Genomic DNA, 24,403 nt, shown 5'->3' on the forward strand with positions numbered 1-24,403 from the left:
CAGGCTGGCCTCGAACTCAAAAATCCACCCGCCTCTGCCTCCCAAGTGCTGGGATTAAAGGTGTGCGCCACCACTGCCTGGTTTGGAGTGTTTTCCTTGTAACATTTCTTAGATTTTGTTTTGTGTGTTCCTGTTTTGGTAATTTTGAGTATAAAAGCCATGAGTCGTGGTGGCGCACGCCTTTAATCCCAGCACTCGGGAGGCAGAGGCAGGTGGATTTCAAGGCCAGCCTGGTCTACAGAGTGAGTTCCAGGACAGCCAGGGCTTCACAGAGAAACCCTGTCTTGAAAAACAAACAAACAAAAAGAAAAAGAAAAAGTGATTTGAGAGCCAAGACTATAGTTCAGTAGTAGAGTGCTTTCAGACGGCTCTGGGTCTAATCTCCGGTATTACCAAGGGTAAATAAATGACTTGGGAAAGACTTCCGGAAAGCTGGAATTCAGTTTATAATCGCTAGTTTATATTGATGGAGTGCGCCAGCGAGTAAGTTAAAGGTGTAGCTAAGACAGGGCCAGCTGTAGACTGCCATGCAACCCAGAAGCCTAAGGTACCTATCCCTAGGCTGAATCTGTTTTTGCAGAGACCCACATTCCATGAAGCAGAGTCCCCTGGAAGGCAAGTGGCACCGGGGACAGCAATGCCAAGCCTCAGCTGGCTGTGGTCTATAAGGCAGACAAAGGAAAAGCACACTACCAGACCCTTCAGAGTCGCTAGCCCCCTACCCATTCTTGGAAGTTGGTGTTTCAACAGGAGTTAGTGGGACCTTTACCCTTGTTCTTGTACTTTTCTGCATGACAGGACTGCCTAATTGTGTGAGGCTCAGTTTTTATGTGTAACCTGTGTGTGCACAGAAACAAGGCTGCTTCCTCTGTGCCTCCTACACACAATGGATACCTGGCAGGCCCATGGGTGGCAAGCTGTGCACCAGATATTCACACACTTAGTAGATCTGGGACCTATAAAACCAAGATTCTCGAAAACAGATTCTTTATGCCCGGGTGGATCTCAGAAGCAGTATTTCTAGGTCCGAAAGGGGACCTTGGTGGCCTGCCCACAGCGGTTCAAGGACTCCAGATTGGAGCGGAGCCTGGGCCTAAAGGTGGAAGGCCCGTGTAGCTTGTGTACTGAAGTCAGAACTGTGTCAAGATCACCTAGGTCGCAAGGGTCCGCAAGGCGATACCTGCTTTAATTATCACCCCTGCTTAAATTGGGGTCCAGGATCCCAGGTCCAGAACGCAGAGGCGGAAGTGAGGAGCAGCCATTGAGCAGCGCTTCACTGGGTCCACCAATAGGGTCTGTCTGGTGCCTGTCGTAGTCCAATGAGAACGCTGAAGGGGAGGGTTTTAGTGGGTATTCTCCAGTCAACTGGGCCGTATGCTTCTGCTATAGGTAGGCAGTTCTGCCCTTAGGTCGGAGCGCGCTTGCCCAATTGGAGGCTACCAAGGGGGGCGTGGCACGGCGCGGTACTGAGGCAGGTAGCTGAGAGTCTGTACGGCGCGCGGTCGCCGTGCAGTCCTGTCGGCGGCCGCGCGTCCGCAGCATGGCCGGCCTGGGGCGGCTCGACCCGGGGCCGCGAACCGTGATGCCCGCCTGGAAACGGGAGATCCTTGAGCGGAGGCGAGCTAAACTGGCCGCCCTGAGCGGAGGCCAGGGATCTGGAGCGGCGCCGGATGGGCCTAACGAGAGGCTGGTGCTGGCTGAGAGTCTGGGACCGCTAAGCCAGAACCCGTTCATGCGACTTGAATCGGAGCGGCGGCGCGGGACGCGGCCCGCTCAGCAGCTGCTGGAGCTGTACTGTCGCGTGCCCGGCGTGCGAACCATTCGAGCGGACAACATCCTCATCATCGAGTCAGCGCCAGGCTTCCCACCCGCTGTGCCGCCCGCTGCGGGCATCCGCGCTGCCGAGGTAGTAGTGTACGAGGCGCCTCAGCCCGGCCGTGTCAGCCGCCTGCTGGAAAAGTTCGACTCGCCCACTGCGCCCCGCCGCCGCGGGAGCCCAGAGCGCTTCCGCCCTGCGCTCCCGCAGCTTCCCGTGGCGTCTGCGTCTGCTGCCACGCGCACTCCTACCAATCGGTCGTTGGCTCCTGCCTCACCGGTGCTCCCCAGCCAGCCCGCACCCTCTATTTCGCCTGTCCCCGTTGCCCAGCGCGCGGGTCAGCGCTCTGCCTGTTGCGAGCCCGCGCACCCCGACGGCACTGCCGGCCCCGGGGCCCGGCGCAGCGATTTCTTACAGAAGACCGGCAGCAACTCCTTCACTGTCCACCCCCGGGGCCTGCCCCGCAGTGCGGTCAATCGCTCGCTTTCTAATGGACCCATGACTCAGGAATCCCCTGCCGGCCCTGCCAATGGGTTGTCAGGCTCTCCGCCTGTACCGGGCAAGTGGAAGCCAAAGGTGGAGTCAAAGGAACCCTCTCTCCACCCGCCCCCAAGCCCTGGGACCCCAAGTGCCACTCCAGTTGGGCCCCCTGCCTTCCCGGCGCCCAGCCCAGCCAGTGCCACTCCCAGTCAGCGCCAGTGGGTCTCCTCTGCCACCAGCGCCAATGATTCCTTTGAAATAAGACCATCCTCCAAGCCAGACATGGAAACTATCCCAATCGGGGACCTTCAGGCCAGGGCCCTGGCCAACCTCCGAGTGAACTCCCGCAACTCCTTCGTGTTGATCCCCAAGCGCAAAGCCCCTGGGAACTATCCTTTGGCGGGGAGGCAATTTGAGGAGCCAAAGGGGGAGGTGGGCTGGGCCTCTCAGAGCCAGGGGCTCGGATCCCAGCTGGTGTCTACAGTGGAGGGTGCACCTGCCCTAGAGAAGAGTCCCTTGGCTGCTGACATGCAGTGGGCAGTTAGGAAGGGGGCCGGCTCCAGGCCAGACCCAGACACAGACAAGTGTGTTAGGTGGCAGAGACCAACCTCACCACCTCCATTTCTACCAGCCACTGCTGAAGCTGAGCCCGCTGAAGGCTTGGGGGTTCCTGGCTTGGCCAAGAATGGCCAGGAGCCTGGGAGGCCAGGACTTCCAGTCACCTTCATTGATGAAGTAGACTCAGAGGAGGAGGCCTTTCAAGAAGCCAAACTGCCCTCCTCAGCAGTTGGTGTGCCTTCCCAGTACCACCTGCACCCTGCCAGGCCTGGACACACCTCAGAATTCCCGAACCGAGGTAGCAACACTTTCACTGTAGTGCCCAAGAGAAAGCCAGGGACCCTTCAGGAGCCACACTTAAGTCAGAGCAACGGTCAGTCCCAGCAAGGGGCAGAGGAACGGGATGTTGATAGCCTCTCTGGACCCCACACTACCCCGGAGAACACCCTAAAGAAACGATACCCCACTGTGCATGAGATCGAGGTCATTGGTGGTTACCTGGCCCTGCAGAAGTCCTGCCTCATCAAAGCTGGCTCCTCAAGAAAAAAGGTAAGTGTTCAGGGGAGGGCTGCTGGCATGGACGTCTTCAGAAATCACAGGAGAATGGGGCTGTGTGCTTGGGCCAGGTACAGGGCCTCTGTGAGCTGTGACAGCCCCAGGCTGGGGTTAGTCAGCCTACTGTTTACTTCAGAGATTTGGGAGAAGTAGTGCAGAGTTCCAGAATCCCTTTGGAATGGGTAGTTCCAGCTAATTGCAGGTCTACCTTCAGGAAAGAGCCTGGCCTTTGATTTGGAGGTAGTTGGCCTATTCCTGTGGAGTTTAGCTTGGACAGATATCCATAGCCTGGATGTAAATGGGAAGGAAGAAAAAGCTTTTGCAGGTCCTCCTCATTGAGGTCCGTCTGGGCACACATCCCATAAGCTAATTGGGGTTCTCAGCACCCTGGAAGATCCGGGAGTCAGAGCTTGGCAGGCCTTTGCTTTCTGCAAGCATGGATTGAACACCCAGGGTTCCTGCCAGACGTGGTCGAGAGGGCCTTGGGCAGAGAAACTCAAGAATAATCCCCTAGAGGCTCAAATGACCAGGGTGAGCCATATTTCCTAGCTAGCTCTGGCCAGTGGCTTGGAACCCTCTGGGCACAAGGAAATCATTCCTCAGATTCTTCCTGATTGTTCCAGGGTCTGTGTTTGTCCCCTGGGGCAAATTCCAAGGCCTACCCCACATGACTCTTAGTCAGTTGGTACAGGGAAGTGCACCTTTCCCTTCTGCTGAGACGGCACCTGCAGTGTCTACACGACAACAGCTAGAATTTAGGTTTATCCAGGTTAACACTGTGCCCTCCACCTCAGTTTCCTTGGGGGAACTGTGCCACCTCCTCACTTTCTCCCTTACATTTTGCTTCCTGGCACAGTGGCCTTGCCATCAGCTCCAGCCAATTCCATCTGTCATGGCGACTTTGGTGGGGATTCTGGTGAGGAAGGAGACGCAGAGCTATGACACTTTTTTTTTTTTTTTTTGCCACGTGAGCCCATGTCTCTCTCAATCTCACCTGTGCTTTTTACCCTCAGTCCTTGGACAGAGTGACCCAGGCCCTTCCCCCATCTTTCCCTGCTTCTTCTTCTTTTTTTTTTTTTTTTTTAGTTTTTCGAGACAGGGTTTCTCTGTGTAGCCCTGGCTGTCCTGGAACTCACTTTGTAGACCAGGTTGACCTCAAACTCAGAAATCCGCCTGCCTCTGCCTCCCAAGTGCTGGGATTAAAGGCGTGTACCACCACCGCCTGGCTCTTTCCCTGCTTCTTGATCCTGATGTCTCTATGAGGTGGTCATCCCCATGATGAAAGCCCTGTATAGCTGAGGACACTGAGGCCTGGGAGGTTCATGAGGGAGGCCGTGGAACTCACAGGCCCGGAGCTGAGACCAGCTTCCTATTTCTAGAGACTTGGTCCTATCCTGGGATACTTGGCTTCTTGAAACTGAAAAGCTGCCTGGCTCTCCTATTGCTGACTAGAGAGACAAGTGTGAGACAAGCTGAGTTAGAGTGAGAGGGCAGGGCTGCCAGGTATGGGCGTTCATGTAGATCTCAAACACTGAAGCAGGGCAAAGCCTAAAGGCTAGCGGGGGGCTGGAGTGGGACCCTGGCCAGCAGCCCGGCTGTCTGGGCCAGACGGAGGGAGTTGGGGGTGCAGATGGATGATGCTTATTATGGACAAGTGGCCTGGGCAGGGTTTTCTGTAGCAGCACAACCTGCTGATTGTGCTGTCCTGCCTATGCATGCACCAGCTGCCCTGCCCAGCAAGACACAGAATGCCAGTGGGAGGGGGCAGGGCACAAAGCTGCCCAACCTTCAGAGCAGTGTGCAGGGTGAGGCGCTCATGTTCTTTGTCCTTCCCTGACATTTCTCTTACCTGCAGCCCCAGGAGACCCCAGGGTACTCCTTCTGAAACCCAAGCACTCGCCCTGGCACAGACTCCTGCTTCTTCCTGTGGGAGCAGGTGGTCCCAGAGGGCCTTGGGGCAACTGCACACTTTGGTTTCCCTCCCCACCATGACTAGTGGCTCCCACCTGTCTAGCTGCTGCTTCCTCTTTCCTCTCTCCTGTTCCTGTGCCACACCCTAGCATGTTAGTGTCCTCAGGCCTCAGCCCTCCACCCTCACTTGTGTGACCTAGTTATGGCCCTCAGCCTGGCTCCCATTTGAAGGCGGGTCTGTCCTTTTGGCTCTTCCCAGCACCATCATCTTCCTCCAGTCTGCACCTGCCTCTCCTAGTTGAAGCTGGCCTGAGTGCCCTCTCACCTGCTTTCCTGATTCAGTCTCTCTCACCCGACTCCTCTCATGGGTGACCCCTAGATGGTCTTTCTGGAGCTCAGAACCCCAGAGAAAGACCGGACCCTTATTCATGAAACCTCACTGGTACAGGGCGTACCCCGGGTGGGCGGGTGGGGGTGTGGCAGCTGTGGCTATCACTGTTGGTAGCTCTGATCTATTGTCCTGTTACCCTTGGGAACTTTGGCTGGGGGCCAAATGGAGGATGGGAGCCAGGCTGAGTGGAAGGGATTGGGGGCAGGGTTTGGCTAAACATGACCTCCAGCTGGGCCAGTTGAGCAGTTTCCTCGCTTTGAGTCCCAGGGTGGACACCTTTTGGTAACCCAAGCTGGGTGTGTATGGGTAGGGCAGGTTGAGGGAGAACAAAAGGGCCCTGTAAAAGCTGGAAGGTTCTGCCACCCAAGGCCATGTGAAAGCCCAGAGGTTCCATCACCTGCCTGCCATATTAGGTGTGCTGGGTAAAGTCCCCCAGATACTGGTGACCAGATATGTACAGTGACAATCCCTGTCTGGACCTTCCTCACATGCCCTGGTGGTTCCACCCCTGGCAGGGGTTATAAGCCTGAGTTACATGTGACCCATTGACCTATGCTGTAAGCGGGAAGAAGACCTATGAATATTGGTCTGCCAGATGAGACAAGGGAGATAGTTACTGGGAGGCCTGGGCCCCAGCTGAGATAGGCAGGCTTATGAGCTGCTTCCCCACCCCCACCCCCACCCCCAGCCTGGCCAGGCCGTGCCAGGCACCGTACCCACATGTGTCTGTCCCCTCAGCCTCCCTGCTGGGAACTATGCAGACTAATGAGGGTGTGCTGATCTAGCTGGGCCTTGGCAGCTGGTCTTGTATTCTCAGTAGGGCCTCAAAGGTTCCACCCAGGGATCACTTTGCTATAGAAGGCCCAGGTATGTTGGGCTCTATACTATCCTGTGCTCCTCCTAGGGAACTTATCTCAGAAGGCTAGTCAAGAAGGCCAGGTGACATCATCCCTCAGCTTCCACCTAACATCTCTAATGGGATCTAGTTTTTTTTTTCCCCCCTTTGGTTTTTCGAGACAGGATTTCTCTGTATATCTCTGGCTGTACTGGAACTCACTTTGTAGATCAGGCTGGCCTCGAACTCAGAAATCCGCTTGCCTCTGCCTCCCCAGTGCTGGGATTAAAGTCGTGTGCCACCACTTCCCGGCTGGGATCTAGTCTTCAAGGACAAGAGAGGCCTTGAGGTACAACCAACATGTCTTCCTATGACAGGAGTGAACATCTCTGTTTTGCCTGACCTGGGGTGTTTCCCCATTTGCCTGTTAATGTGTGCAGATGGCCAAAGTAGGGACGGCCTGGGAGAATAGACAGCTCTGAGAAGGTTGAAAAGCAAGGAGCAGCCAGGCAGTGGTGGCGCATGCCTTTAATCCCAGCACTCGGGAGGCAGAGGCAGGTGGATTTCTGAGTTCGAGGCCAGCCTGGTCTACAAAGTTAGTTCCAGGACAGCCAGGACTACACAGAGAAACCCTGTCTCGAAAAAACAAACAAACAAATAAAAAACCCAAAAACGAAAAGTGAGGAGCTCCAATTCCTTGGGTTTTTCCCCCTAGGGTGGGGCAGATACCTGGGGCAGGGTATCTTCCAGTGGGCAGAGGGCTCAGGGGTACTGATAGTCATGTGGGCAAGTGGCCATTGATTGAGAGGGTCAGTAAGCAGAATGCTGGTTCAGAGTCTAGGCATCCTGCTTTTGTGGGTCCTTGGTCCATTCTGTGGCGTGTGCCAGGGTCATTTGCTGCCTCAGGACAGGCTCAACCCTCCTGCCAGGCTAGTCTTCCATCCTGTTAGGCCTCTGGCTCCTTCCAGGAGAAGAGGGGGAACCTGAGCTGGCTGTTGGTGTCCTGTGCCTAGGAGTTTAATATTTCGAGCCCAGCAAGACTGCCCCATCTGCTGTAGGCAAGTGCTCATGTTCATTACCAACCCACAAGGCTGAGCTCAGCTGAGAAGACTAGGGAACCCAGCAGGCATTGACTGTGGAGGTGGGGCTCCCAGCCCAGGGAGCAGACAGGAGGATCACGACAGAGGGCTGCCCACAGCTTTCTGTCCCTTAAAACCAGGCCACTAGGAGAGAAGGGAGGATTTGTGTGATTATGAAATTCCAGAACCAATGAGGTACACAGTAGGAGTTGGGAATCACTGATGCTATTACTGGCACCCTAGACTCTGTATAAAAAGTGGGACTCCCCAGTAGCCCCAAAAATAGGTGGTACTTAGCACCAACGGCCCAACTGATGGGTGTTAGCCCCCCCCTTTTTTTTTTTTTTTGGTTTTCCCGAGACAGGGTTTTTCTGTATAGCCCTGGCTGTCCTGGAACTTATTTTGTAGACCAGGCTGGCCTGGAACTCAGAAATCTGCCTGCCTCTGCCTCCTGAGTGCTGGGATTAAAGGTGTGCGCCACCATGCCCAGCTGGGTGTTAGCCTCTTAAGCGGGCCCCTGACAGTGATGGTTGGTGCTAGGATTCTTCCCAGAACATGAAATTGGCTTTAAGAGCTGCTACAGGTTGAGAGTGGGATAGCTGGAGCCTAGAACTCTTGGTAGAAGGGTCTTCTCTCCCTCTTTAGCACCTCTGCCTAACTGGTGGGAGGGCCCCTGCTGACATGGCTCTTACTCCTAGATGAAGATCTCCTTCAATGACAAGAGCCTGCATACAACGTTTGAGTACCCTTCTGAGAGCTCTCTGGCACAGGAAGAGGCAGAGGAGGAGGAGGAGGAGGAGGAAGATGGTGAAGAGGAGGAAGTGGGGCCTGACTCTGAGAAGCCCTTCACAGTTTTCTTGCCCCGGGCCACGTTTGTAAGCAGCGTGGGACCTGAGAGCAGCTCAGGTAATCCCAGCCATTGGGATGGGCAGCCTGGGAGTGGGATCTGGGCCACACTTGCAGGCATCCGTGTCTGTTGTCTTCCGCTGGGATGGGCAGCCTGGGAGTGGAACCTGGACCACACTTGCAGGCATCCGTGTCTGTTGTCTTCCTTTGGGATGGGCAGCCTGGGAGTGGAACCTGGACCACACTTGCAGGCATCCATGTCTGTTGTCTTCGGTTCACAGGTCTGTCCAGCTATACTCCAAAGCATTCCATGGCTTTCAGCAAGTGGCAGGAACAGACACTGGTGCAGACTCCAACTGATGTGGAGCTCCCACCAAAGGAGGTCATGGTAAGCCAGCTGGAGGCTGCTGGGTGAATTCCCAGACACCAAAGGAGGCTGACTGGCTTGGGGAAGGGTTGAAGCCTGGATAAGCCTTAGCAGCTATATTCTCTTCTTTCTCTCAGCTCACACCTGCCAGTCAGAACGACCTCTCGGACTTCCGCAGCGAGCCAGCCCTCTATTTCTGACCCCTGCAACTGTCAGGATGGCCAAGACTTAGCCCCAGGTGTGGTGGTCCTGGAAGCCAGTCAATACCCAGGATCCCTGACTGTATTCTGTGCCCCTTCCACCTGGCTCTCCCTGCTTTCTGTTACCTTCTTCTGCCTTTAGGGCCAGATCTGAATCTCACACCAAGGATGAACAGGTGGGAACTATCTGTGGGACAGGCTGACATGTGTCCATACTATCTCATCTGTGATGAGGTGGAGGCCTGAGCAGATCTTGTCCCAGGGTGCTGTGGGACATTTCAGCTCCTCCCTTTTGAGGAGTGGCCACCATGAGGGGTGAGAGGCTTCCCTACCTATTCGTTCTTTGCCGAAATCCAAGCTCCTGCCCTCAGCCTAGGATTCTACTATGGTGGAACTCAGCTACTCTTCATGAAAGATGGCAGGGTGTTTTTTCTTTTTTTTCTCCCCTGATATTGAATTCAATAAACAGCACTGTAACAAGGCTGCTTTTGCCTTCTTTATACAGCCCTCAGTCTGAGAACAAGGTGCAGGCCTAACTTGGCACCTGTGTGCAAAAAAAGCAAAAGGTGACCTCAGTCTGGTATTGTCACTTTGAGCTCTTGTTGATCTGGCTCTTGCTTTTGTTCTCTCCCCACTGCAAGTCTGCTACTCTCTGCCTCAGAGCTAGTACAGTGGTAAGTGGACCTAGTCTCTGGGCTCTGCACCTCCATGGCCTAGAGCCAGATGGGAGGAAGGTTAATGTTATAATTGACAGGATCCAGCCCAGGGCCAGGAGCCTAGTAACACCGCTTGTCTTGTATCACACAGGGATGGGGCTAAGTGGAAATTTGGAGATCTTTTTTCATGTTTGATTTGAATACCTCCATACCTATAAGCCTGTTACAAGGCTATAGCAACAGGGATTCCCAAAAGTCTAGGGAAATGAAGAGCTGCCTGCTTGGAAGCCGTTCAGAGGCCTTGGCAGCCAGTGTAGAGATGAGGCCATCTGCAGGCACCGGATGTGTCTTCTTTTCCTGTCACTGCTTAACTAGGGCTAAGCAGCGTGTTGAAGTAGGTTTCTCTCGGAGAGTAAAAGCTCAGCTTTATAGGTACTTTTGTTTAAAAGGTTTCACACTGTGTCCCAATCTGGTTTACAATTTACTATGCAGACTTGAATGGCCTTGATTTTTAAGGACCCTTCTTCCTCAACGAAGGATGACAGGTGTAAACTACCACAGCTGTTTTCTGGATCTTTTTGGTCAACAAATACTTTCAAAATTCCCCCAGAAGCTGTGACAAAGGGCTGGGTCATAGGGCACATGGAAATAAGCAAGCAACACATGTGGTTGGGAGATGGGTCCTAGCAGCAGCAGCAGCATATTGGACCAAACAGAACTTTGTACTGAGGGATGGAACTGTCCCTGTCTCTATCTCTGAGCCAGGTTCTGTGTTGAGCACCATCGTACAGCAAAGCCCCTCACAGAAAAGTGGTTTGTGTTCTGGACTTGGGGAAAAGACCAGCAGCTTTGCAAAGGGAGTTAAGGGCCAGGGCTGACCTGTGCGAGGTGAGTAGTTTCAGGTTTTTGTATTTTGAAGATAAGACAGTCAGGGAAAAACGTCCGGTCGTCGTCGTCTTACCAGCAGGACACAGGGTAGCTAGCAGACACAGATCTTGCAAAACAACCTTTATTGAAATACCAGAGGCCATGGGGATGGGCCCTAAGGTTTTGGTTCTGGAGTCAAGATTCTTTCTTCAACATGCCTGGCCTGGGGCCCTAGTGGCTGGGGAGACAAAATGAGGGGCTCCCACAGTACTCAGACTAGGACCAGGACATTCCTGGTAGCCCAAAGAGATACAGGAGCTTCAGAGAGAGGCCCCTCATGGAGCTGCTCAGGGTCCCCACAGCACATGTGAGTACAGAGCTGGGAACACTTTTTCCATTGAACTGTCCTAGGGCTTTTCTTGTCTAGGCAGGTGGAGGTCAGAAATTGCCCCTCTGGGCACCAGAGATAAAAGACATCTGAGGCCACGAAGAACAAAGATGCTTTAGGACAGACATGTTGAGTACTAAGCAGCCATAGGCCACGGCTGAGACAGGCACTCGTCAGCTGTCCTTGCCTCCACTACTCTTCTGGTCTGAAGCTGTGGCTTTAGTCAGGTTCCCAGCTTCTCTTTTGAGTACACTAAGCAGAGTCTGAGAGCTCTCCAGGATCTGGGGCCAGAGAAATAAAAGGATGTTATTTCTCTGGTAGGAAGGTCCCATTGCCTCAGGCTCTAATACTGGAGGATGGAAATCTCAATCTGGCCATCTGTGCTGTAGCCAATGGGTTATGGAGGATGGCGGGGGTGGTAAAATCCCTGAGCTCTTCCACCCTGCAAAGCCAGGCTGGGTTAGTTCAGGCCCACACCGTGTACTCTGTCCAACACACCACTGCTCACTCTTGGAACCACAGACAGCCCACTGTCCCGCCTACAGCCTCTGAACCACAATGGCCCCTACCTAGCCTCAGATGGTATAGTACTGCACTGACAACGCACATCTGAGAGCCCCACCTTGAGGTAGGCGGCCTCCGTCTCTGCGATGGTCCGGTCAAACTCGTTGCGAGAGGCGATCTTGCGCGCCAGGTTCTCGTTGACGCGGGCCAACTTTTCCGTGAGCTGCCTCACCTCATTCTGTAGCCGCTGCTTTTCGTCCTCCTCTTGCTGGATCTGCCGGCACAGCTCCTCTCGCTTCTGACACAACTCCTCGATGCCTAAGGGTGGGTGGGAAGACAGAGCTGTAGGTGGGGACTCGTGAGCTTCGGACCCCGACCGGCACGACAGGGGGGCAGGCTGCAGAGCGGCATGTCCACGCAGCCTCCCGAGTGGGTCGGCCGGCCCCCGGCCCGCGGCCTTCAGCGCCCGACGCTCACACTTGACCAACTCGTTGTTGTAGTTCTGCAGCGCCGCGCCCTGTTGGGCCATGGTCGGCACCGCGTCCGTCCGGAAGCCTCAACCGCCGCCCGCACAGCCAAACCCGCGCCTGCGCACTGCCCCCAAAGCGCGCGGACTGGCGAACGTCACGGCTGCGCTTGCGTCATCACCGTGCGCTTCACTGGGCGGGTCTGTTTTGTGGACAGTGATGGAGGCCGAGGGTGTGGCGGCGGCGGCCGCGGCGGCGGCGGCGGCGACAATTATCGCCTCCGATGACTGCGACTCTAGACCTGGACAGGAGCTCTTGGTTGCCTGGAATACTGTGAGCACCGGTCTGGTGCCGCCGGCCGCGCTGGGGCTGGTGAGGCCGGGGAAAGGTTGTCGGGCCTGTGCAGATTTCTCGCGACTTTGCATACTTTAGGGGGTCCACCCTTGGGGCCTCACAGCTCCGTGCTCTGCCTGTAGTGGGCTTGCCTCCTTTCTCAGCTACCTGATTTGTTTGGTTCCCTGGCAGCCCTTCGGTTGCTGGGTTTTTCGATGCCCCTCCTCTCCCTTTACCCCTGTTCCGCCCCTCTGCTCACGGTTTTCCGTGCTTCAGGCGTCTTCCCGGACCAGCGGTGCAGTCCCACCAAAGGAGGAAGAGCTTCGTGCAGCGGTGGAGGTTCTGAGGGGACACGGTCTGCACTCTGTCTTGGAGGAGTGGTTCGTGGAAGTGCTGCAGAACGACCTTCAAGGCAATATTGCCACGGAGTTCTGGAATGCCATCGCCCTGCGAGAAAACTCTGTCGATGAGCCCCAGTGCCTTGGGTTGCTCCTGGATGCGTTCGGTCTGCTGGAAAGCCGCTTGGATCCCTATCTGCATAGCCTAGAACTCCTAGAGAAATGGACTCGTCTGGGCTTGCTGATGGGCGCTGGAGCTCAGGGGCTCCGGGAGAAAGTTCACACTATGTTGCGGGGAGTCCTGTTTTTTTCCACCCCCAGGACATTCCAGGAGATGGTCCAGCGCCTCTATGGTCGTTTCCTGAGAGTCTATATGCAGAGCAAGAGAAAAGGAGAAGGGGGCACAGACCCGGAACTAGAGGGTGAGCTAGATAGCCGGTATGCTCGCCGCAGGTACTACCGACTTTTGCAGAGTCCTCTGTGTGCAGGATGTGGCAGTGACAAGCAGCAGTGCTGGTGCCGGCAGGCACTGGAGCAGTTCAACCAGCTCAGCCAGGTCCTGTAAGTACTGCTTCCTAACCATGCCTCGGTTTCTCTGGATGCCTCGTTAGTCCTGAATTCAAAAGACCTCTGAACAAAGCTAATAGACTAACTGGTGAGGTCTTTTTTTGCTCATGCTTGTAACCGGGGGTTATTGTTTATCACGTTTATACTGTCTTGGACATAGGCATAGGTATGGGAAGAGCCTTCCTAGGTGAGGGACAGATGTGTGTTGTGGGTTCTCCATGAGCGGGGATCTCCTCTAGGCATAGGCTCAGTCTGCTGGAGCGGGTCTGTGCTGAGGCCGTGACAACCACCCTGCATCAGGTGACCCGGGAAAGGATGGAAGACCGCTGCCGAGGAGAGTATGAGCGCTCTTTCTTGCGTGAGTTCCACAAGGTGAGAATCGCCTCTCTGGTCTGTTTCTTGTTAAAGGCAAAAGTGGAGTTGTGGTAGACCTGATACCAAACAGTAGGCAAGTTGACCAGGAGTGCTGATGGTTGAGGTTATCTTGGTGCTGTATATAGAAGCCAATCCTGGACCCTGATGACAAGAACAAATCTCATATGTACTAAATAGGTCATGCATTTAAAATAAAAATTTTAAGGCCGGGCGTGGTGGCACACGCCTTTAATCCCAGCACTCGGGAGGCAGAGGCAGGCGGATTTCTGAGTTCGAGGCCAGCCTGGTATACAAAGTGAGTTCCAGGACAGCCCAGGGCTATTTAGAAAAACCCTGTCTCGAAAAACCAAATAAATAAATAAATAAATAAATTAATTAAAAAATAATAAAATAAAAATAATAAATAAAAATTTTAAATCCTGTGCCAGAGGTGGCTCCGCAGGCAGGTGTGGCAAGATAGGCCTACCAGACCCTTTTCTTTCCACTGCCTACAAGTTTCCATTGGCTACAGTTCCCTTCAGGATTAACCTATAACCAGTCTACACTCTGGCATGGAGCTAGGGTGTCCCAGTGAATGCTGCCGGTTGCCCACACTGTTGAGGTTTTGTTTGTATTGTGAAGAAGCTAGGTTCAACCCAACGAAGCCGTAGACCTTGTTTCTGCTTTACTCGGTGCTTCCCATTCTTCAAGTGTCTATCTGCTGTGGATGCATATTAGCCATGATGGGGCGTGATCAAAGTGGGTGTCCTAGCCGTCTTGGCCTAGAGTCGTGACTTGGAAACTCCTAGGCAGTAGAGTGTAGACTTGATGCCTCTGGTCTCCACACACAGGTTGGGGCTCCTCTAGGGTCCTGCCACAGGTGTGCGGTTACTGAGTCAGAATGGAGCTTTAAATGTCACCACACCTCACACTCTAATGATCTTTCACAGTGGATAGAGAGAGTGGTTGGTTGGCTTGGCAAAGTGTTCCTTCAGGACAACCCCACCAGACCAACTTCTCCAGAAGCTGGGAACACACTGCGTCGTTGGCGCTGCCACGTACAGAGATTCTTCTACCGTATCTATGCCACCCTACGCATCGAGGAGCTTTTCAGCATCATCCGAGGTTGGTCCTGCCTCTTAATTTGCAGGAGCTACTTTTCCCAGTGATTTCCTTTGCTTTACCTTCTGCTGTTGGCAGGGTGGTGAGCTGAGCGTAGTAGATGTCCTCTGACGTGTCTCAGAGTCTAGATCAGCATTGAGCAGGTGCTTCTAGGTATCCACCTCTCCCTTCCCTTCTCCCTCTAGCTCTGGTCCCACTCGCTCCGGCCCATAGGTATTATTTGTTTCTTGTTATGGATGGTTGTGAACCACCATGTGGTTACTGGGATTTGAACTCATAACCCCTAGAAGAGCACTCAGTGCTCTTACCGCTGAGCCATCTCACCAGCCCCTAGGTATCCACTCTTGTTTCTTTGATCTTGGTTCCTGCTTAGGGTTGGCCCCATGTCATGTGTGGTTATTATAATCAAGTGTCAATATATAGAAGAATGTAGGGTAGGGCTGGAGAGATGGCTCATCAGTTAAGATGGCTTGTTGCTCTTATAGAATACTCGGGTTGTTGTGAGCACTTATGTAGCAGCTCACAGCCATCTGTAACCCCAGTTCCAGGGGATCCAACACTATCTTCTGCCTTCCCCTGGTACTATGCATGCACATGGAACCTATACATATGGGCAGGCAAATAGTCCCTGTAAGCAAATACACATAGAAACATTTTAAATCTTAAAAATTAAGGTTTGCGGCCAGGCATTGGTGGCATACACCTTTAATCCCAATCCCAGCACACGGGAGGCAGAGGCAGGTGGATGGGTATCTGTGAGTTTAAGGCTGGCCTGGTCTACAGATTGAGTTCCAGGATAGCTCTACCTATCCTGGAACAGTTCAGCTATCTACAACTGTAAACCATGGGAGGGATGACTGTTGTGTGAGTCGGGGCAGCTGTTGGAGCTTTAAGTGTTACTGTACCTCACACATTAATGTTGCACTAATGATCCACAGTGGATTGAGAGAGTAGTTGGTTGGCCTGGCAAAGTGTTCCTTCAGTGAAGCAGTTGTTTTGATCAGATGAGAGTCATCTATGGTCAGATTAGCCTCCAGTGACAGTTACACTGACAGTAGAACATTTTGTACTGATTGTACTGATAGGTGGCTCTTGTCTGAGCCCTGCCAGGTTGTGTATCTTGTGCTGTGTATATCCTTTCGTGCTTAGTACACCTTTTCACGTAACCTATTCCTGTTGTATGGTTCTCTCTCAGACTTCCCGGACTCTCGGCCAGCCATTGAAGACCTTAAGTACTGCTTGGAGAGGACCGATCAGAGGCAGCAACTCCTCGTGTCCCTCAAGGTGGCCCTAGAGACTCGACTCCTCCACCCAGGTATTGTGTGGCCACTGTGGCCTGCCATTCAAATAGCCCTCAGGGCTCACCTACAGTTCCTAGCCCCGGATTTGTAGGCCTGAGAAAGGACCATGTTATTTATTTATTTATTTATTTATTTCTGACTGAGACAGGGTCTCTTTATGTAGACCAGACTGGCCTTGAACTCAGAGATCTGCCTTTCTCTGCCTCCTAGTAGCTGGGATTAAAGGAGTGCACCACCACACCTGGCTTACTAATGACTCTTGGGCCTTTAAAATAGCACTGCAAGTTGAGAATCAAGCATTCAAAACATAAGCCTGGGGGCTGGAGAGATGCTCAGCAGTAAAGACCACTGACTGCTCTTCCAGAGGTTCTGAGTTCAATTCCTAGCAACCACATGGTGGCTCACAGCCATTTGTAATGGGATCTAATGTGGGTGTGTGTGATGATATCTTCTGATGTGTCTGAATACAGGTGTACTGACATACATAAAATAAATAAATCTTAAAATGAAAAAGAAATAAGAGAAACCAAAAAAACAAAATACAAGCCTGTAGGGGACATTCTAAATTCAAACTATAACAGACTGCTTCTATAAAATTCTAGAGACTGTATCTATACATGGATGGAGATAGGGTGAAGGCAAGAAGGTAACTCACTGCTATCTGCTTGAATGAGGTCACATGGTAACCTTCTGATCACCAGCTATGTGGTCAGCTGCCCATTCAGGAGGCTGCTGTCCAGGCCGTTGTGTGATCTCTGGCCCTTACTCTCTAGGTGTCAACACATGTGACATCATCACTCTCTACATTTCTGCCATCAAGGCATTACGTGTGCTAGATCCCTCTATGGTCATCCTGGAAGTGGCTTGTGAGCCCATCCGTCGCTACCTGAGGTGAGTACCACTGGTACTTGGCTCTTTCTGCTGACCTCTGGTGTTGCAAAACCAGAGCGACAGTCAGCCTTGACATGCCATAGACATGAGGCTCTTTCTACCTGGGTAAGGCTGGATTGGCTCGGGGTAGGGAGCCTTTTTCCTTTTGCTAGTGTTAGGTAGTTGTCCACTCTGTTTCACAGTGTCGAGCTGTGTGTATATGTATAAAAGAGAGAGAATGTGAAAGGTGGGGGCTTTTTCCCCTACCCTCCCACCCCCCCACAAAGAGAAGCTTATCTAGGGCCCAGCCTTGTTGACCAAACCTGACAATGAGAAGAGGCCTGGTCTCTGTAACGCTTCAGCCTTAGGAACCTCTGTGACTGCACAGGTATCCTTAGCAAAGCTGGTCCTTAAGCCCTTCTCAGTATCTCAGCCTCTGCTTTTTTCAGAGTAGTGCTGGGCTTTTTATTTTTATGAATCTAGATGGGCATGCCTTTAGTACCTGCTAGTTGTACTAGCCACACTAGCATGGGCTATAGCAGGTGTCATGATGCCCATGCACATTGTCAGGGACAGCAACATTCAATCCCGGCAGGACACGAGAGGACACAGTACGGCAGATTGTGGCTGGGCTAACCGGGGACTCAGATGGCACCGGGGACTTGGCTGTTGAGCTGTCTAAGACTGACCCTGCCTGCCTGGAGACCGGTCAGGACAGTGAGGATGACTCTGGCGAGCCCGAGGACTGGGTCCCTGACCCTGTGGATGCTGATCCAGGTCAGTTTGCCCATCGGCCTCGCCTCTGCCTTTTCTTGGGCTTCTTTGGTGGTCAGTGAGCTCTGGTTATGTATGTTGTTACCCAGCCTGGTTATATCAGAAGCAGCCATTGCCTCAAACTTGGGGGGTGGGTCAGAAGTCAGAGGCCCTTGCTTAACACTAGCTGGTTCGTTCTGTTCCTCACTGGCTGCCTTAGCTAGCTATAGAAAGTGCCTCTGTGGGTTATACCTGAGAGACCAGATTCATGGGAAGTCTGCATACCCCACTCTGTCTGTGATTTGGTCCTGATTCTCATGCATTAAGGTGGCATATTCTGGCCAGGTCCCGTCTTTTGCTTGACCATACTCTGCTGGGTTATCTATTGTAGGCTGTGGGTTCTCTGCCCTGCTTAAGTTTTAGCATGAGCACAGCATCTTCAGCCTTTTAAAGGAAGGAAAACCCAAGGACCGTTGTTCTACTCCTTATGGCTGACTAAGGGTCCTTGTGAAATAGGAGGACTGTTTATCAGAACAGTTGCCTTAGGAACCGACCCCCCAGCTCCACTGCAGACATTATTCCCAGCTGCCTGGGACAGGAGAGCAAGCCCTTAAGGTTGTGCAAGACTGCTATATCCAGCATGTGAACTCTTAAGGTGTCACTGTCCTTGTCGAAGGGCTAGTGATATAGACTAGTTCCTCTACACTGTGCAGTAAAGTCAAGTTCCAAGCGACGTTCTTCAGACATCATCAGCCTGCTGGTCAGCATCTATGGCAGCAAAGACCTCTTTATCAATGAGTACCGCTCACTACTTGCAGATCGCCTCCTCCACCAATTCAGCTTCAGCCCTGAGAGGTAAGACAAGGAGCTGATTGACCTCCAGGGGGCGCTGAGGCCTAAAGCCTTCATTCTGTATTTGGAGAAAAACACATGACTAGTACTGCCCCTATTGGCCAAATGTTGTGGTAATAATTAATCTTAATTGGGAGTTTCTGCCTCATCTTATATCATTGAGTTCCCAGATAAAAGACATACAACACACACACACACACACACACACACACATATACACACACAGTCTTTAAAACACTAGAGCTGGGCAGATATCAGCTCTCTAAGCTATTATGTCTACTTCCCTATTAATAATCCTGAGTTATAGCTTGCCATGTTTTATCTAGGACACTCTTAAGTACTATTGGCCAGCTCTCATGGCCATGTTTTTATGATTCATCTACCCCATGGTTTCGTCTCTCCACCTCCTCCTCTCCCTCCTCATGGTCCTGCCTCCGACCCCAAGCCCAGGAACTGAAACCTTGTCTACCTCTCTTCTGCCCAGCTATAGGCTGTAGGCATCTTTATTCAATAGTTTTAAATTAACAAGCAAAGTCACTTATCATCAGTGTTTATGAATATCTCCTCATCCCTGAGACAACCAGATTTGGGGGGGGGGGGGACGACGACGACAGTATTTAGCATTACAATATTAACAAAAGACCAAACCCCAAACAGGCAAAATGACCACACTCTGGCCTTAGTGTTGTGCTTCCTGCCTTCCCTTCAGCCCAGGGTATCCTGAGTAGGTGGGTTGTCTGGCCCAGCTGTCTGCTTAGGGTACTAGTTGAAATGGAGTCATACTGCAGCCCCTCCCAGAAATAAGGACAAGTTTTTGTCCTTCCAGGGAGATTCGTAATGTGGAGCTGTTGAAGCTGCGCTTTGGCGAAGCTCCCATGCACTTCTGTGAGGTCATGCTCAAGGTAAATATCCAGGGCTGCCTCAGCAGTTACGCCTACCACCACCATTAGCCCAGGGTCTTGATAAGGTATCCTTTCTTAGGACATGGCAGATTCCCGCCGCATCAATGCCAATATCCGTGAGGAGGATGAGAAGCGGCCTGTGGAAGAACAGCCACCATTTGGGGTCTATGCTGTGATATTGTCCAGTGAATTTTGGCCTCCCTTCAAAGATGAGAAGCTGGAGGTCCCTGAGGACATCAGGGCAGCCCTAGACGTTTACTGCAAGAAGTATGAGAAACTGAAGGTACAGCCAGTAGGCCGATGGTAGTATGTATCCCTGGTCATCCCATCAGACCCCACAATAGAATTAGCCCATGCGTTCCATGTCTGGGTGCATAGCTGAGCCCTACTGTTGTAGAAGCTGGTAGTCTGTGACTGATAAGGCCAAGTTCGAGGATTCTTCCTGAACTTGTGGTCAGTTATGGCATGGGAGGCAAGAATCTGACACACAGGTGGAGAGTCCCACTCTAGACCGTGTGTGTGTGTGTGTGTGTGTGTGTGTGTCTCCCAGTGAGTTCTCTGGACCAGGGATGCTGTGAGAAGGTTGTAGGATGCAGGCATCTAGGTGGCAGACTCTAACTGAAAAAGCATGTGGGACCCTGTTGGGGTCCAGCTAGGAGGAACTAGGTAAAAAAGTACAGGCGGGAGTGTCACGGGAACATCTACAGCATCTTGTTCCTGACGAGAAAAGTGCAAGTCTCATGTTCCTTCCTGTCATCAGGAAGGCCTTACTTGGCTTCAGGCTGAGGATCTGTGCCCCTAGATGAGTCCCTTTGAGTACTTGAGGGATGACAAAGTAGGACCCAGATGGAAGGCCCTGACTGGGGAAGTTAAAGAAGGGCAGTGTTTGTGTCAGTAGCTGTGAGAACCTCGCTGCCTGGCTTAGTTTCTGAAAGAGTCTAGGTATGGTCTTTGTGGCCCTTACTGACACCAGGTGAAAGTCTGATTACTGGTCACCAGTATGTTCTGTTTTGGCCCATGCCATGGCAGTGTGTCTACTGAGTACCACAGCCCTACCACTTCCTGGTTGAGGACATCTGAGTGGCCAGTACTGTGTACTGGGAGTCCTCTCCTGCCGTTCCTTTGACCTACTTTAGTATGAGGTACTCGTTGGCTTTGCTAAGTTTTTGCCCTGGGTCCCAGACATGGCTTAGTCTCTCTCTCTCTCTCTCTCTCTTTTTTTTTTTTTTTTTTTTTTTTTTTTTTTTTTTTTTTTTTTTTNGGCTGAGTGGTTTTGTTTGTTTGTTTTTGTTTTGTTTTTTTTCGAGACAGGGTTTCTCTGTGTATCCCTGGCTGTCCTGGAACTCACTCGGTAGACCAGGCTGGCCTTGAACTCAGAAATCTGCCTGCCTCTGCCTCCCAAGTGCTGGGATTAAAGGCGAGACTGAGTGGTTTTAAACAACAGAAAAATATTGTTTTAGTTCTGGGAAATAGAAGTCCAGTGTCGGGGTGTTGGCTAGACTGTGCTCCTCCTGTTGCTTCTAAAAGACTACTCTTGCTTTCCCCGACTTTTGGTATATCAGCATACTTTATGCCTCTCATAACCACTCCCTTCTGTGCCTTAAGGCCTACCCTACTTCAGGATGACCTCTTCTTAACTAATTACATCTATATTAACTCTCTTTGCAAATAGCTCATATTCCAAGGTACTGAGACATGAGAGAGACACAATTTATCAGCAGTTATATCATGGTTGTTCAGGAGCCGGGGACTGGAACCAGGTCACTTGGTCTTGCTGCTGACTGCCTACCTGCCAGGGATGGCCATTGGTGCAAGAGCCATTCCTTGCCTGGTAGCATGGCATATGAGCTTATGCCTTGTTCATCTGGACCTGCCTGGAACCCACTGGACTTTTCTTTATGATTCCTGCCCAGGCTATGCGGACACTTAGTTGGAAGCACACCCTGGGCCTGGTGACAATGGATGTGGAGCTTGCTGACCGTACCCTGTCTGTTGCGGTGACCCCAGTACAGGCAGTGGTCTTGCTGTATTTCCAGGACCAAGGTGAGTCCCTAGAACCCCATCTGGTTTGCCTTGAGTACACTACCTTGGGGCTAGTGCTAGGCACTGCTGTCTGCAGGCTATAAGGCGACATGCCGACTCCCCAGCCCCCAGCAGAATGTAGGGGTAGCAACCATTTTTTTTTTACCTATGAGTTACACAGGGCAGTCCACGTGCGTCTGGGGGTCCAGCTGGCTAGCAGGTACTGGAGCAGGTATAACCTCTGGTACCTGCATCCTGTGGCTCTGCACACAGCCAGCTGGACCCTGGAGGAGCTGAGCAAGGTGGTGAAGATGCCTGTAGCACTGCTTCGAAGGCGCATGTCAGTGTGGCTGCAGCAGGGCGTGCTGCGGGAGGAACCTCCAGGCACTTTCTCTGTCATTGAGGAAGAGCGGCCTCAGGATAGGGACAATATGGTGCTGATTGACAGTGATGATGAGAGTGACTCAGGCATGGCCTCCCAGGCTGACCAGAAGGAAGAGGAGTTGCTGGTACGTTGGCCATTTCCACATTGGGCTGGGGTGGGCCAAATGAGTGGCCAACTAACCATACCTGGCTTCTGTTCCTAGCTCTTCTGGGCATACATCCAGGCCATGTTAACCAACCTAGAGAGCCTCTCTCTGGAGCGCATCTACAGCATGCTCCGAATGTTTGTAATGACTGGCCCTGCGCTGGCTGAGATTGACCTGCAGGAGCTGCAGGGCTACTTGCAGAAGAAGGTCCGAGACCAGCAGCTCATCTATTCTGCAGGTGTCTACCGCCTGCCTAAGAATTCCAACTGATGTTCCCCTTCCAGGCTCTGACCTACAGTACTCATGCCTGTGCAACCCCTAGATGGACAGCTTCTGTTTCCATGTTCTTGTGCCCAGCCCCTGCCCGTTCCTTGCCTAATACCCACAGAACAAATTAAAGCATATTGGCTCATCTTTTCATGTATTTTGTTGGATCCCATGAATACAAACAGGTTTGCCCTCTATAGCCACCCTACCATAACCCTACAGGGCCTGGATTTCCAGCAGCAGGTAACGGAGCCACCCAAAAAGCCAGGCTTACCCCAGCCTAAGCTTGTATGTTTGGGCAATAGATTACCCTAAAGCTATCTTCTGTAGCCTGTCTTAGAATATGCTGGGACCTGTTTCAGCAAGAGTGAAATAGGGTTGGTAGGTCAGAGTCTCCTGAGTTAGACTTTGGCCCCATCCTGCTTTTGTGGCCTTTAAAAGGAACTCGGGCCTTCACTTGTGTGTGGCATCTGTGGAGTCAATGTAAGGCTTTGTGCTGTTCGGACATTTGCACTCAATGAGATCCTCAGGCGAGGCAACCTGAGTCAAGTGCACGCTTGTGCAAGGGCTGCCTAAGGACATAGGCTGGGGGCCAGGGATATTATTAGTCCTTTGTCCTCTTTTCTCGACTGGCCATACTTCTTGGAGCTTACAAGTATGTACTCAGACTCTTTCAGAAGTACAGGACAAGGGCAGGGCAAAAAGAGAACCCGGACACAGTTTAAATATCCTTTTTCCCCAAGTTAGGGCTCAGCCACCCTTGCAGGCAGGCTGTGTCCCAGACACCTCTTGAGGGCAGGTTGGCCTCAGACAACAGAACCTGGTGGGTCACAGCATGGGCCCTTGTGTCCCTGTCCCAGAACAGCTGTTTTAAGTCAGGACATACTGACCTGAGGGGCCGTCCTCAAAGGAAACAAAAGCCCTTTGGAATCATTGCTTGTGCACCCAGACCCCTGCCCAAGGCGGATCCCAGGCCACAAGCCGCACCTGGCTCGAGCTGCTGCCACTACCCCTAGTCCCTTCCCAGTGCCCTCAAGCCCAGTCTGTGCTGCAGAGCCACCACCTCTCATCCTCAGCTCTGGTGTGGGTTCTGAGCGGTAGTCCCCTTCAAAGGCCTCACTCCGCCCTTCCTGTTCTACAGTCTTGCCTCAGGTTTTAAGGGGTGGAGGCGGGTATTAGACACACAGCCTTGGCCATAGCCTAAGGCTTCCCAGAAATCTAGGAAGCCTTGTTCACAGTACTTCAGAAATGAGGTTTGCTCGCCTCAAGCTGCCAGTCCTGAGACCCTGCTTCCTACCCCCACTTCAGTGCCATTGCTACAAGAACTGCCCCTCCCTGATGATCCCCCCACCGAGTGTTCCTTTCTGGTTCATACCACCAAGCCACAGACGGGTGTGTCTTTGTCCTAACCAGGATACAAACTTGCTAGGCAGGCTTGGCAGGGTGACAGTGCCAGCCCTGGGCCTCAGGCACACCTTCTGTTCTGCATTCCTTTGGACTAAGTTTGTGGATGTGTCCTAACGACCAGAGAAGTTTTGGTTCTCAATATCATTTGGCCAATTCGAAGCCCATATCAGGAACTACTAGCTGTTCCTTAAAGACCAACCCTAGAAGGGGTACGTGTGTTTGCCTGCAGGGATGTCCTCATGATTAGGGCCACTGGGTTCAAACTGCTCCCCTCCTGGCTCCCTGTTGGCTCCAGCTGGCAAGAGGCTGGGCTCAGTCAGCTGCAGGGCTGACATTTCCTCTTCCTGCCTCTTAGTTTGCTTGGCAGCCCCCTCAGAAGAGAGCTGCAGCAAGGTGGGGTTGCTCTGCTTCCCAGCCTGGGTCACCAAGTTCAGTTCAGAGATGTAAGTTAACCGTGACCATGCCAAGATATAGGCAAAGTTGCTTCCTTGGGCAGTAGCTGGCTGATCTCCAAGGCAACAGACCCTCAGAACACTGAGCTCTGACTACTAACACAGCGTGTGTGAGCCAGAGAGTGCAGTTATGAGCCATCTGCTCCCTGGTGCAGTTGTTAGGATATGGCGAGGTATCCTGCTCAGGCAAATGGAGCCGGTGACTCTCCTTTTCCAGTGGATTTTCAAGGAGTTCTTAGGACACTAGTAGTACTCTAACCTGGACTTTAAAGGCTATATGAGCTCAGCCCTCTGAAACAAGAAGGGCAGCTGAACACATGTACCCACCCACCTCCCACTGCCTCCTTGTCCTCTGCTTACCTCAACCTGGGGATGGGTTTATTAGCAGGGAGGTAGGTAGAACTCTGACTCCA

General features: G+C 52.4%; 3 protein-coding genes across 4 annotated transcripts; 2 read left to right on the forward strand and 1 right to left on the reverse strand.

Annotated features, from left to right (window-relative positions):
- Nucleotides 1–1,438: 1,438 nt before the first annotated feature.
- On the forward strand, nt 1,439–9,520 carry Tprn (taperin). The gene is made up of 4 exons (XM_021192897.1): nt 1,439–3,403; nt 8,324–8,531; nt 8,753–8,859; nt 8,976–9,520. The coding sequence occupies exons 1-4, from the start codon at nt 1,541–1,543 to the stop codon at nt 9,036–9,038; spliced, it is 2,241 nt and encodes a 746-aa protein (XP_021048556.1). The 5' UTR covers nt 1,439–1,540; the 3' UTR covers nt 9,039–9,520.
- Nucleotides 9,521–10,687: 1,167 nt separating this feature from the next.
- Nucleotides 10,688–12,053, reverse strand: Ssna1 (SS nuclear autoantigen 1). 2 transcript variants are annotated; one of them, XM_021192900.1, is made up of 3 exons: nt 11,931–12,053; nt 11,572–11,771; nt 10,688–11,230 (listed from the first exon to the last, which is right to left on the reverse strand). In XM_021192900.1, exons 1-3 carry the CDS (start codon nt 11,980–11,982, stop codon nt 11,123–11,125), a joined length of 360 nt encoding a protein of 119 aa, XP_021048559.1. In that variant the 5' UTR covers nt 11,983–12,053; the 3' UTR covers nt 10,688–11,122. The 2 variants fall into 2 exon arrangements, with proteins under 2 accessions (XP_021048559.1, XP_021048558.1); XM_021192899.2 differs by having other exon boundaries at nt 11,572–12,034.
- Nucleotides 12,054–12,095: 42 nt separating this feature from the next.
- On the forward strand, nt 12,096–22,278 carry Anapc2 (anaphase promoting complex subunit 2). The gene is made up of 13 exons (XM_021193516.1): nt 12,096–12,292; nt 12,530–13,152; nt 13,398–13,530; nt 14,463–14,637; nt 15,830–15,949; nt 16,709–16,826; nt 17,401–17,582; nt 18,272–18,413; nt 19,237–19,312; nt 19,392–19,595; nt 21,226–21,355; nt 21,608–21,843; nt 21,922–22,278. Exons 1-13 carry the CDS (start codon nt 12,140–12,142, stop codon nt 22,132–22,134), a joined length of 2,505 nt encoding a protein of 834 aa, XP_021049175.1. The 5' UTR covers nt 12,096–12,139; the 3' UTR covers nt 22,135–22,278.
- Nucleotides 22,279–24,403: the final 2,125 nt, after the last annotated feature.

The sequence above is a fragment of the Mus pahari genome, chromosome 3 (assembly GCF_900095145.1).
Source record: "Mus pahari chromosome 3, PAHARI_EIJ_v1.1, whole genome shotgun sequence".
In the NCBI taxonomy this organism is placed as follows: Eukaryota; Metazoa; Chordata; class Mammalia; order Rodentia; family Muridae; genus Mus; species Mus pahari.

Excerpts from the sequence above, each read along its gene's own strand:
- Tprn (XM_021192897.1), top strand. The coding sequence starts at position 1,541 with ATGGCCGGCCTGGGGCGGCTCGACCCGGGGCCGCGAACCGTGATGCCC. Across the intron at positions 8,532-8,752 it reads GGGACCTGAGAGCAGCTCAG|GTCTGTCCAGCTATACTCCA; the intron begins GTAATCCCAGCC and ends TTCGGTTCACAG. Across the intron at positions 8,860-8,975 it reads TCCCACCAAAGGAGGTCATG|CTCACACCTGCCAGTCAGAA; the intron begins GTAAGCCAGCTG and ends TCTTTCTCTCAG.
- Ssna1 (XM_021192899.2), bottom strand. The coding sequence starts at position 11,982 with ATGGCCCAACAGGGCGCGGCGCTGCAGAACTACAACAACGAGTTGGTC. Across the intron at positions 11,231-11,571 it reads CGGAGGCCGCCTACCTCAAG|ATCCTGGAGAGCTCTCAGAC; the intron begins GTGGGGCTCTCA and ends CTCTGGCCCCAG.
- Anapc2 (XM_021193516.1), top strand. The coding sequence starts at position 12,140 with ATGGAGGCCGAGGGTGTGGCGGCGGCGGCCGCGGCGGCGGCGGCGGCG. Across the intron at positions 13,531-14,462 it reads TCTTGCGTGAGTTCCACAAG|TGGATAGAGAGAGTGGTTGG; the intron begins GTGAGAATCGCC and ends GATCTTTCACAG. Across the intron at positions 19,313-19,391 it reads TCTGTGAGGTCATGCTCAAG|GACATGGCAGATTCCCGCCG; the intron begins GTAAATATCCAG and ends ATCCTTTCTTAG.